General features: G+C 35.0%; 2 protein-coding genes and 1 pseudogene across 3 annotated transcripts in view; 2 read left to right on the top strand and 1 right to left on the bottom strand.

The window, feature by feature from the left end:
- LOC309840223 (olfactory receptor 51A4-like) overlaps positions 1–12,859 on the bottom strand; it is a 263,349-nt pseudogene that overhangs the window by 52,471 nt on the left and 198,019 nt on the right. The gene's annotated exons all lie outside the window — the stretch shown is intronic.
- LOC309840167 (olfactory receptor 52D1-like) lies at positions 519–1,463 on the top strand (the record flags this gene model as incomplete). Its single annotated transcript, XM_082682240.1, has 1 exon — positions 519–1,463. The coding sequence occupies one exon, from the start codon at positions 519–521 to the stop codon at positions 1,461–1,463; it is 945 nt and encodes a 314-aa protein (XP_082538366.1).
- LOC309841251 (olfactory receptor 52K2-like) lies at positions 6,954–7,898 on the top strand (the record flags this gene model as incomplete). Its single annotated transcript, XM_082684166.1, has 1 exon — positions 6,954–7,898. The coding sequence occupies one exon, from the start codon at positions 6,954–6,956 to the stop codon at positions 7,896–7,898; it is 945 nt and encodes a 314-aa protein (XP_082540292.1).

Genomic DNA, 12,859 nt, shown 5'->3' with positions numbered 1-12,859 from the left:
GCCAAAGTCTTCAATATCGTGTCCAGATAGAGACAAAGACCATTTATTTCTATTCCTCACATGAATGGCAGAGTGGATTATAAGGGTCCTTTCAATAACTCCTAGATATTTTCACAAGGTCTCTGCTAGATCTCTTCCAGTTATGGAAAATTCACTGACCTGAGGAAAATACTGAATGAGAGCTTAAGGAAGAAACTAAGTAACCTCTCAGTAAATATTTGTTGAACTAAGTACAGGTGTGACTAAAGATGGAATCTTTCATTGCAAATGAATGGACAAGGTGACATATAGGTCCCTAATATAGTAAGTATTACCTTTCTATACTTCTGTCATTTGGTATGTTATTACCAATTTTAGCATTATTATCCTACTGAATTTAAATACACATGATTATGACTTGAATTGTTTTTAGCAACAAATCATTAAGGGTCTTCTTGAACTGAACCTCCATGGTTTTAGCATCTGGTTGTGTTGCTTCCTCTTCAGAAGTAGTGACAAAAAGCAAAGGGAAAAGCAACATGCCTCCTCTCAACACTTCTCGTCCCTCTCCTGTCACCTTCCTGTTGATGGGCATCCCAGGACTAGAGCACCTGCATGTCTGGATTGGAATTCCCTTCTGCTCCATGTACGTGGTGGCTGTGGTGGGGAATGTGACCATCCTGGCCGTGGTGAGGGCAGAGCGAAGCCTCCATGAGCCTATGTTCCTCTTTCTCTGCATGCTCTCCATCACCGACCTGGTCCTCTCCACATCCACCCTGCCCCGAATGCTCTGTCTCTTCTGGCTTGGAGCCCATGACATTGCCTTTGATGCCTGCCTGACCCAAATGTTCTTCATTCACAGTTTTACTGCTATGGAATCAGGCTTTTTCCTGGCCATGGCCTTTGACCGTTACGTGGCCATTTGTCATCCACTGCGTCATACCACCATTCTCACTCATGCTCGCATCACCATAATGGGTATGATTGTGGTGATTCGGGGAATAGCTTTCTTTTCTCCACATCCCATCCTGCTCAAACAGCTGCCCTATTGCAGAACACGAATCATTGCCCATACCTACTGTGAGTTCATGGCTGTGGTGAAGCTGGCGTGTATGGACATAAGGGCCACCAAGAGTTATAGCCTCAGTATGGCTTCTATCATTGGCTCGTGTGATGCCATTCTCATTGCTGTATCCTATGCCTTCATCCTCCGCTCTGTATTCCGCCTGCCATCCCGAGAAGCTGGCTTTAAAGCTTTGGGAACATGTGGATCACATGTCTGTGTTATTCTTGTGTTCTATTCCACAGCTGGTTTTTCCATTTTCACTCACCGTTTTGGGAAGAATGTGCCTGCACATATCCATATTTTCATTGCAAATATGTACCTTTTGGTGCCCCCTTTCCTCAACCCCATTGTGTATGGAGTAAGGACCAAGAAAATACGGGAGCGCGTTCTTAAGACATTAATGGTCAAAGTTGCTTGATTTTAGTTGGACTGACAAAATGAATAAAATAAAAGTGATGATATGAGTAAGATAACTTGCTGCTCTTACTCCTGCAAGTTGAATTGCATCTACTGCCTGAAAGTTCTCTTGCTTACTACATGTCTTTGAATTCCAAAAATTCTAATCTAACAAGTTATTTCAGCTTAGTCATTTATTAAATATTGAAGGACAAATTGTTAATCTCCTTTTATCTGTATGTCTTTTGGAGGATAATTACAAATAGAGAGTGAACAATAGAAAGAGAAAAAGAAGAGAAAAAGACATACATCATAAACAAAATAAGATTTCTCTAGAGAACTAAATGATGGATACTTTCCTACTCTTGCTTATGGAACAGTTTAGGGTACAACTGAAAGAAGCTTCCCCTGCTGTTTCTTTTTGTTACTATATATTTGTATGTTGGTAATAAAGAAAAAGCCATGAAGATCAATCTATCATCTATGTGTCTATCTATCTAATATTACCATTCATGTTTTTAAGCATTAAGGTGGAATGTAACTAAAGGGTGTTTACTTGTGCCTTTTTTATTATTATGGTAAAATACCATAGCTAATAATTATTATTTTAACCACTTTTAATTGTCCAGTCCAGTGATTCATGCATTCACATTGTTGTGCAATCATCACCACCAACCTTCTTCAGAGATTTTTTTAATCTTCCCCATCTGGAATTCTATGCCTTAACATTAACTCCCATATTCCCTACATCCCCTGACAACTACTAGTATTCTTGCTTTCTCTGTGAATTTGGTTACTCTAGGTACTTCATCCAAGTGGAATCATAACAGTATTTGCCCTTTTGTGATGGCTTATTTCATTCAGCATAAGATCTTCAAGGCTCATTCATGTTGTAGAATGCATCAGAATTTCCTTCCTTTTTAATGTTGAATAATATTCCTGTATATTATAGTGGGCTATAGTTACACAGAGAAAACATATATAGATTAGATGTAGATTCCTATCTATCATCCATCTATCTATCATCTATCATCTACCTATCTTACATTTTATTTATCCATTTATCTGTGGATGGATATTTTGCTTCTACCTTTTGGTTATTATGAATATTGTTGCTATGAATATAGTTGTATAAATATCTGTTTGAGTCCCTATTTTAATTTATTTGGGATATATATCTAGAAGTCAAATTGCTGTATCATATGGTAATTCTTTGTTTTCATTTGTAAGGAATGATCATGCCTTTTTCTACAGCATCTGTATCATTTTACATTTCCACTAGTAATGCACAAGTGTTCCAATGTTTTCATATCCACACCAACTGCTGTTTCTTTTTTTATTTTATTTTTTAAAGTAATAGCTATCCTAATAAATGTGAAGTAATGTTTCATTGTGGTTTTTGATTTTCATTTCCCTAAAAATTATTTATGTTGAAAATCTTTTCATGTGTTTATTTGCCATTTGTACACATTCTTTGCAAAAATGTTTATTCAGGTCATTTGCTCATTTTCTGATCCAGTCATTTGTTGTTATTGTCATTGCTGTTGAGTTTTAAAAGTTCTTTATGTATCCTGGCTATTAATTTCTTATCAGATGTATGATTTTCAAGTATCCTCTCCCATTCTGTGGGTTGCCTCCTTTTTACTCTGTTGATAGTGTCCTTTGATGCACTAAACTATTTTTTGTCATTTTTAATTAAAGAATAATCAACATACAGTGTAATATCAGTTTCAGGTGTACAATATAGTGATTCAACCCTGACCTATATCACCTGGAACTCATCACAGCAGGTATACTCCTTAATCTGCATCACCTATATCACCCATCCCCCCATCCACCTCTCCTTTGGCAACCACCAGTTTGTTCTCCATATTTAAGCACAGAAGTTTTAATTTCAATGAAATCCAGCTTTTTTTTTGTTTTGTTTTTTACTTCTGTTGCTTATGCTTTGGTGTCCTATCCAAGATATTGTCAAATACAATGTCATGAAGTTTTTCTTTTATTTTTTTTCCTTAAGAATTTGATAGCTTGGGGTGCCCCGGTGGCTCAGTGGGTTAAAGCCTCTGCCTTCAGCTCGGGTCATGACCCCAGGGTCCTGGGATTGAGCCCCACATCGGGCTCTCTGCTCAGCAGGAAGCCTGCTTCCTCCTCTCTCTCTGTCTGCCTCTCTGCCTGCTTGGATCTCTATCTGTCAAATAAATAAATAAAATCTTAAAAAAAATAAAGAATTTGATAGCTTTAGCTCTCCTGTTTAGGTGTATGATCTATTTTTTACTAATATTTTATATGCTGTGAGTCCAACTTCATTCTATTTTATGTGGATCTGTAGTTTTTTCATCACCATTTGTTGAAAAAAAATTATTCTTTCCCCATTGAATGATCTTGTAGAAATTACCTGACCATATGTGTGAGAGTTTAATTGGGAACTCTCCTTTTTATTCCATAGATCATATGTCTAACTTTAGGCCAGTAACATATTGGTTTAATGACTGTCACTTTGGAGTAAGTTCTGAAATCAGGAAGTATGAGACCTGAACTTTGTTTTCATTTTTCAAAAAAAAATTTTTTTGGCTATTTTGTGTTCCTTGAAATTTTGTATGAATTTTACATTGGATTTTTCTGTTCAAAAAATGTCAGCTTGACTTTGATAGGGATTGCATTGAATTTATAGATCACTTTGGGTAGTATTAACATATTAACAATATTATGTCTCCCAATCCACGGGTATGGGATAATTTTCCATTTATTTGTGTCTTCGTTAATATATTTCAACAATGTTTTATATTTTTTACTGTGCAAGTATTTGTCTCTTTGCTTAAATCATTCCTATTTTATTCTTCTTGATATTATTATAAATGGAATTATTTAGATAATTTCCTTTTTATATTGTTCATTATTGGTGTATAAAAATGCAATTTTTGATTTTTGCATGTTTCTTATCTTTGAGATTTGATTGAGCTATGAGATATAATTTGTATTTCTTATACAAATTTTTTTTTTAAAGAACTATGGGAAGCCATACCAACTTTAGGTATGTGAAGCAGAGAGAAGAATCAGGATTTCAATCATATCTCAAAAATTGAGTCTCTCAGTGGAAGCTTAAACCATGGAAGTCCCCTCTGGCAGGATCTGGAGTCCTGGAGCAAATGGCAGTTAAAAAGAGTAAGAAATAGGGAGAAATAAACCATGTTTTTCCTTATTTTTCCCTAATATTTTCCCACCAGTGCCCCCACTGAACAAACCCAGCATAAATACAGATCATCTGTGATCCTGGAAAATATAGTCTATAATGTTCATCACTCCTGAAATACAGAAATAGAATAGGAGGATGAGGAAGGGCATATCTATAAGGAAAAATATACCCATTATTTGCACAATGCACTAACCAAAATGTAATTAATGATTCTTTTGTAGAGGGGGATAATGAATATTCTGTACTTGATCAAACAAGTAAAGTTCATGGGTGATTCAAGAATAGGAACATGACTAGAAAATATCCTAGAGCTTCAGTTGTTTTTCAGAACTAATTAAGATTCAGGTAAGTAACTTTAGAATATCTGGAGATATATGGGAATGTTAATTTTGACACCCTAATTAATTCATAAACATGCACCTTTCTGGTATCCCCCACTCCTTCTCCACTCCTTCTAGCTCTCATCACATACAATGTAAGAAGACATTAATTTACAACCTCTGAATGTGCTTAGGCCCAGGGGGTATAATAAACCAAGCATCTCAAGAGACTTGGGAGTCCAGAGGCCATCTCCTTTTTGTTTCTAAGCTAAGAGCTTAGGTGGTGAAGACACTACTAGATTGATTCCCTTCAAGAGACTAAATTGTGCCTGGAGAGACTGGGAGAGACTAGTGAAATTGTTTACAATCAGATAGCATTCTCATGAGTGGCGATACGCAGGATATTCCTGGAAGGCCTCTAGTCCCCCAAGAAAAGAGGTATAATGGCTCTTGCAGTTATAGCCAGTATTAAGTTGACCCTCAGGGTGAGCAATGAGACCATCTCTTAGTAAAGGTAAGATAACCAGGATATAGGGTGAGAAATTGTAGTTGAGTTGGGATGGGAAAATTCAGCGCTTGCATGAGAAGGGAATTATGGAGCCTATGATGGGGGCTCTAGATCTAGTCTTAAGTAATGGAGACAGCACCTATGGTTCTCTGAAAGATGCTTAAATTTCTTAACAAAAAATAAGGTAGAAGATGAACTCAATATTTAAGATGATCTGAAACCTCTTTCATAACTATTAATTCACTCAGGATTTAGTACTGAGCCACATTTGTCAAAACCTTTAAAAAAAATCACACTGAATTTCAGTCTGAGTGAAAGGATACCTCAAGTTACATAAGATCACCATATACCAATATTTGAACCAAAATAATGATTTATCAATTTTTTATTGCTAGGATACCTTTCCAAAATAATTGCTCACAGATTTTAAGGCACTCTATCTGACAAGCTGATATGTGGGAGCCAAGAGTTGCATTTAAAAGTTAGCTTCAGAAATCAGACCTGTAAACGCAGACAACAAACTGAGGGTTGCTAGAAAGAAGGGGGTGGGAGATAGAAAAAAATGGGTAAAGGGGAGTGAGAGATAAGAGGCCTTCCATATGGAATGAATTAAGTCTCAGGAATAAAAGGCACAATATAGGGCATACGGGGCGGGTGGGAGGGGAATTTGCTTTGGAAACAAAAGTCAGTGTGAAGTATATTGTGTTATTGATGAATGTATTACTCACTCACTTTCTGGAAAATTTGATTGATCTTTTACAAAAAACATACAAATATCTGGTAATCTGAACACTTGTACTTTTCAGACTTAGTCATTTTCTCTATAGTCCTTTGCTAAATATTTTCTTATCATTCAGTTGAACTCATTTTATGAAGATAAGTGTCCTTCATTTATTAGCTCAATGAATCATCTTTAAAAATAGGACCAGTTTTGTTCATACCTCTTCATTTTGCTTTTTTAGATCGCTTCCCCAATTGTTCTTTAGTATTTCCCAAGTCACCTTTTCCTTATATCTGTAAGTTCTATCATTGGAAGGGGAATAAGAGAGTTAAAATATCGCAAATCACTGATCTCATTCATGATGGTGGTACTTACACTTTTTTGCTTTTCTCAAACAGTAGAAAATTATATCTTCATTCTTAGCAATGTATCAACTACTACTTCTGGAATACTTCTGAAATGCATCTGGCTATCTGAGCAACACTTTCTGAAAAAAAAAAAAAAAGTCAAGGAGATAGAATAGATAGATAGGTAGATAATAGCTAGCTAGCTAGCTAGATAGGTGATTTTCTAATGATTTTTCTTACCCTCCAAAACATAGTCCCATGTATTTGATGCCTTTCAAGATTATATTACAGAAGGATTAATTCAATAGCCAGCATCCATTCTGGCCTAGAATAATGAAAAAAAAAACCTGGTATTCATATATTTATAATTTTTGTGATTTTTTAAAATTTGAACAGGGCCATGGAATATCTACTGTTTGCATAATGTTAAATTATAACAGGACCAATCTTCACCCTTCCACCTTCCTACTACTTGGCATCCCAGGATTGGAGACTGTCCACGTATGGATTTCTATCCCTTTTTGTCTCGTCTACATAGTGTCACTAATGGGAAATGTTGCCCTTCTATTCATTGTCAAGACAGACCACAAACTGCATGAACCTATGTACCTCTTTCTATGTATGCTGTCCGTGGCTGATTTGATGCTTACTTCTTCTACGCTTCCCAAGATTCTCAGCCTCTTCTGGTTCAATTACAGAGAAATCTACTTTGAAGCCTGCCTCACTCAAATGTATCTTATTCATTCTCTGTCTACTATGGAATCTGGGTTTATTTTGGCCATGGCTTTTGACCGCTACATAGCCATCTGCCATCCATTAAGACATTCCACTATCCTAACACCTGCAGTGATTGTAGGCTTGGGTTTGGGCATTGTCTTCAGAGGAACTATACTCCTCAGTCCACACCCATTTCTACTGAGGTGGCTTTCCTACTGCCGAACTAATGTCATCCCCCATACCTACTGTGAGTTTATGGCCCTGATAAAGCTGGTTTGCACCGAGACCAAGATTCGTAGAGCCTACAGCCTAATTGTGGCATTCCTGACAGGGGGACTGGATTTCATATTGATCATCTGTTCTTATGTCCTTATTCTTCTCACTGTCTTTAATCTCCCATCCAAAGCTGCCCGCCTCAAGACCTTAAGCACATGTGTCTCCCATGTATGGGTCATCTTAGTGTTTTATACACCAGCCTTTTTCTCTTTTCTCACTCATAGGTTTGGCCACCACATTGCTCCACATATCCATATTTTTATAGCCAATATATATCTTCTTATTCCACCCATGATGAACCCTATTATTTATGGTGTGAAAACCAAGAGAATCAGGGAGAGATTCTTTAAATTCTTAACAATCAAATGTATTTAAAATCATATCTTATTGCTTGGAAGATTATCCCTTTGTTTTCTTCTTTCAAAAGTTTGACACTGGTTAAGAATATCTTGATTTCAACCTACTTGAAATTTGCTGAGCTTCCTGTATATGAGGATTAAAGTTTTTTTTTTTTTTTAAGCAATTTTTGAAAAATTTCAGCCAATATTTCTTCAAATGTTATTTCTGTCTCTCTTGTCATTTTCAGTTTTCTTTTATAAGTATGCTGCTATTTTTTGTTAGTATCCTGAAAGTTTTTGAGACTTTGTTTTTCTGCAATTCTTTTTTTTTTCTTGCTTCTTTAGTTGGGTAGTCTCAATTGGCCTTTCTTCACGTTTGCTTATTCATTTTTTTCTACAAGTTCATATATGCTTTTGAGCACCAGGAGTGAATTTTACATTTCATTTATTATATTTTTCCATTATATTTGGTTCTTTTTTAAAATTCCTATCTCTTTATTTATATTTTTTATTTGGTGACACATAATTCTCAAACTTTTTTTTTTCTGCTTTAGACTTGGTTTCTTTTAGTTCATAGAACTTATTCATAATAGCTGATATAAAGCCCTTGATTAGAAAGCAAATTTTTATTTTGAGTGTATTTCTTTTTAATCTTGTGCATGTACTATGCACACAGGTATATGGTTTTCTAGATTCTTAGGACTATGTTGGAACTTTTCAAACTCTCTGATTGGCATCTTATTCTATGTTTTTTGCTTATTTGTTTGTTTAAGTTTTTATGGTCAGTCTTTTGTTAGCCCAATCAGTAAATTTGCCTTAAGATACTCCAATGGTAAACAATTGCCACTAAAAATGTCTTTTATTCAGGGTGATTTCTGAGTCATGTCAAATTAAAAAAAATTAAAAAAAAAAAACCTTTCGAATGGGGCATTTTAGTGAGCTTCTAGTTGTGTCAAATAGTGACAGTTTATGTTGATGGTGAATTTTGGACTGCCATCCCAATTTTATCCCTCCTTTGGATACTAGGATGCTGATTTTCAAAGATATGGAATGAATTTGTAAAGATTTTAAATGCTTATATCTGTTAATTCTCGTACCTGTGTCATTTGTCTGGGTCAGTTTCAGTTGATTCATTGTTCTCCTCACTTATGAACCTTTTTCTACTTTGTTTCATGACTGGTAAATCGGAACAAATGCCAAACATTATGTATTTTACCTTGCTGGATGCTAATTTTTTATTTTAATTTCTCTGTTTTCAAGCTTTATTCTGAGACTTGATTAGATTGCAAATTGGTTGATTTTGCCAGATTTTGTTTTTATACTATCCTATGCAAAAGCAGAGCATCTGGTACTCATTTTGCCTCAGTGCATGGTCTCCCTCTATCTTTCTATCACTATTGTGATATTGTGACATAAAGATTACTCTATAGATAAAGCTATCACAATAAATTATGAGAAATTCTTGTGTGGTTGCTCAAAAAGGGTTAGCTTCAAGTATTGCCCCATTTTTTTGTGTGTGGTTCTTCCTCCAATTTCAGTAGACTGGTTCACACATGTTTTGGGTAGATTAGCTAGAACTAATTAGTTTGTGCATGAACTAATCAGCATTAAAGTAAGTTCTTAATACGGTCCTTCTGAAGATCAAAATAGTTCCCTTTCTTTGCAGATTTCTTCTCTTTGGTATATTGGTTGATTGTTTCTAATTGTTTTATTCTCCCAAGAATCTCAGCTCCAGATCCTGAATTTAGGAATCATGTTGAACTCTGCCTGGGTTCTACCTTTCCCTAATGTGTTTTGATAGCTTTCCCTAGGCAGTAAGCTTGGGGATAACCTCAGTTGGTTCCCACCCCTCAGGTTCCATTGCCCCTCATTATCTGATGTCCAGTATCTTGAGTGCCTTGACTTCATTTATTTTATGGTATTTTAGTTCTTTCGTGCAGGTCCCTTTACCCCAATTTGTCCAGAAACAAATGTCCCCATATAATCCTTTAAATTCAAATTTAGAAAACCTAAGCTATCTAAACTCTTATATCTGAGTCTTCATTATACAAATTGTGAGACATTTTTCCATACTATTCATTGGTTGAGTAAACATACAGAGACACATACATATACATACACACACAATGTATCTACACAGATTGTCATCAGAAACATCAGTTGAGGACAAGCCTATCCTAAAGGATACAGAGTGAACTGTAGGTTTACTCTTTAAAGTGTTACCTTTTCCTTGTATTCTTTAAATGAGTTGCATTTTATCATGTTATTTTCCTCATATTATTAAGTGAAAATATGTCCTAAGGAAATAGAAAAGTCTGTGAGAACTATATTCCAATCTAAGAGACATGGAAAGGCCCACATACCGGAAGCAAATTCTCATTCTCCTTCCCCACTACTAAGTAGCAATTATGACCAGAGCTGCATCTCCCTTTTTTCCCCCAAATTTTTATTATAAATATTTTTAAACAAACAGAAAAGTTGAAAAAAATCACACAAATACTTGTCATGTTTACTCAGTTCCTTGATTCTCCACTTAACATGTTATGTTTCATTTATCTCATATCTATCCTTCTGTTCATCCCCCTATCATTTGTCCATTCATCCTATTTGTTTTCTGATTCATCTTTCTCTTACTGACACCAAAACTTATTGAGATAATCTCAGTACGTAATTAATCATTTCAATTGGCTCTGATTATTCCATTTTAATTTGCTAATGAAATGACTACAAATGTGCCGTGATTTTTTAACTGTGTATTTATGAAAGGGTGTATGTTACTGATGACAAAGAGAGTAGAATATTTGGGACCACTACATCAAAAACTAATGATGTACTCTATGTTGGCTAATTGAACATAATAATAAAATAAAATGAAGGGAAATAAATTATTCATATCTATTCTGTTTATTATTTTGCATATATACTCCAACATCCAAATAATAAGGCAAGTGTAATAAGTAACTGATGTTAATATATCTATATTGGATATAAATAATTGATATAACATTACACCCTTGTTTTTGAGTGTTTAAGTGATATCTAGGGAAATCTGGGAGACTTTTTAAATTAGCTAGGAACAGGTTAATATTGTTATTTATTTAAATAATGAAATAGGGGTTGATACTATTCTAAACTTTATTCCCTACTATATTTTCTGTAACAGATATCATTTAATAAGTAAATGTATAATTCTATTTTTAATGCAATTAATTTTTCCATATGAAATAGCCTACTACGTGGAAGACTAATTGCCAGATATCAGGCATAAAACAGTGATAAAATTTAGATGTTGCTCTCAGGAATTCAGCAATTTATTTGGAAGATAAATTTAAATATACATTGTATAGGGGGCACCTGGGTGGCTCAGTCACTTAAATGCTTTCAACTCAGTCATGATCCTGGGATCCTGGGACGAGACCCCATCAGGCTCCCTGCTCAGTGAGGAGCTTGCTTCTCCCTCTGCCCCTCCCCCTGCTCATGTTCTCTCTCACTGGTCCTATCTCTCAAATAAATAAATAAATATTAAAAAACATATATATGTGTATATATATATATATATATATATATATATAGTACATATATGTAAAATAGCATAAAAATTAGAACTACTTGAATGTGGTTCTGTGAGTGCAAATGAGAAGCAAATAAACTAGGCTTTATCACCAGAGTTATTCAGAGATAGTTTCCTGGGAAGTTAATACTTGCTTCAGTTAAAGTGGGTATGGGGATTTTCTTGATAAAGAGGAGTGTGTTCTGGGAGGGTTATGAGAGAGAATAACTCCTACAGAGAATCACAATAATTCTAGATAAGTTGCATATCTGACCAAAAAAAGGGATCTCTAATTTTTCTTCATAAACAGATCTATCTATTAAACTTCATAAAAAATATGGCAGAGTGTTTTGCTTTTCAAAGATTATCTTCACATTTGGATATATTTGGACATATATATCTATACACACACATATATACACACATATTTGTGTGTGTGTGTATAAGTGTGTGTGTGTGTGTGTGTGTGTGTGTGTGTGTGTGTGTATTTCCTACATTACCCTGAGGAAAAAAAAAAAAAAAAAAAACAGGGACTTTAGTCTTTGAGAAAGGAAACTCAGGTCCTGGGATAAAATTCATTATATAGCATTATAATTTTTTCCCCTTCCATTCAAGTTGACATATAAAATCCCCCAATTCTAAATGTGTTCTCTGAGAAATTCTCAGTTGCTCTTTGTTTGATTTGGACAAATCATAAATCCTATGAGCTTTATAAAGATATCATAAACAACATACACATCATATGCAAATATCAATGGTATAGTTGATGGTCCAGGGAAGTTTGTAATCATAGACTGGTCAGAAAAGACTAATGATAAGAGAAGTGACAGAAAAGGGGACAAAGTGACTCATTATATGGTCTGTTTTGACTCATGTCTGGTATAATAGTTCCTTCATTAGTCATTAATGATTGCCAGTACTAATTTCACAGATTCTTTCCAAGGCCATTAATTAAAAAGAGTAACAGGGAATTTAATTACACTGCTTGACATTTTTACTTAGCTCTTCATGTTCATTTGGAAATGGAAATTCCAGGCCTAGTTTGAAAATCAACATTACAATAACAACAATAATAATAAATATAAAATGACTTTTTATTTGTTAAATAGTAAATAGCTTGGCTGGCTCCATTAGTTGATAGCCTTTGGCTCAGGTCATGATCCCAGCATCCTGGAATCCAGTCCCTCATCGGGCTCCTTGCTTGGCAGGGAGTCTGTTTCTCCCTCTGCCTGCTGCTCCCCCTGCTTGTGTTCTCTCTGTCTGACAAATAAGTAAAATAAAAAAAATTTAAAAAAAGAACTTTACTGTTCAAAAATGTGGGGCTATATAAAGTTTAATCAACTTCATGCTGCGAAGACTGATGCTTTCCCTCTGTAATCTGTAATGTTTAGTCCCACAAAAGTACAATTAAATAATCACCATTATGACCCTAATAACCACGACTCTTT

Source organism: Mustela nivalis (genome assembly GCF_964662115.1).
Source record: "Mustela nivalis genome assembly, chromosome: 9".
NCBI classification, from domain to species: domain Eukaryota; kingdom Metazoa; phylum Chordata; class Mammalia; order Carnivora; family Mustelidae; genus Mustela; species Mustela nivalis.
Note: the sequence above shows the minus strand (reverse complement) of the source record. Positions and strands in the feature narration are given on the sequence as shown.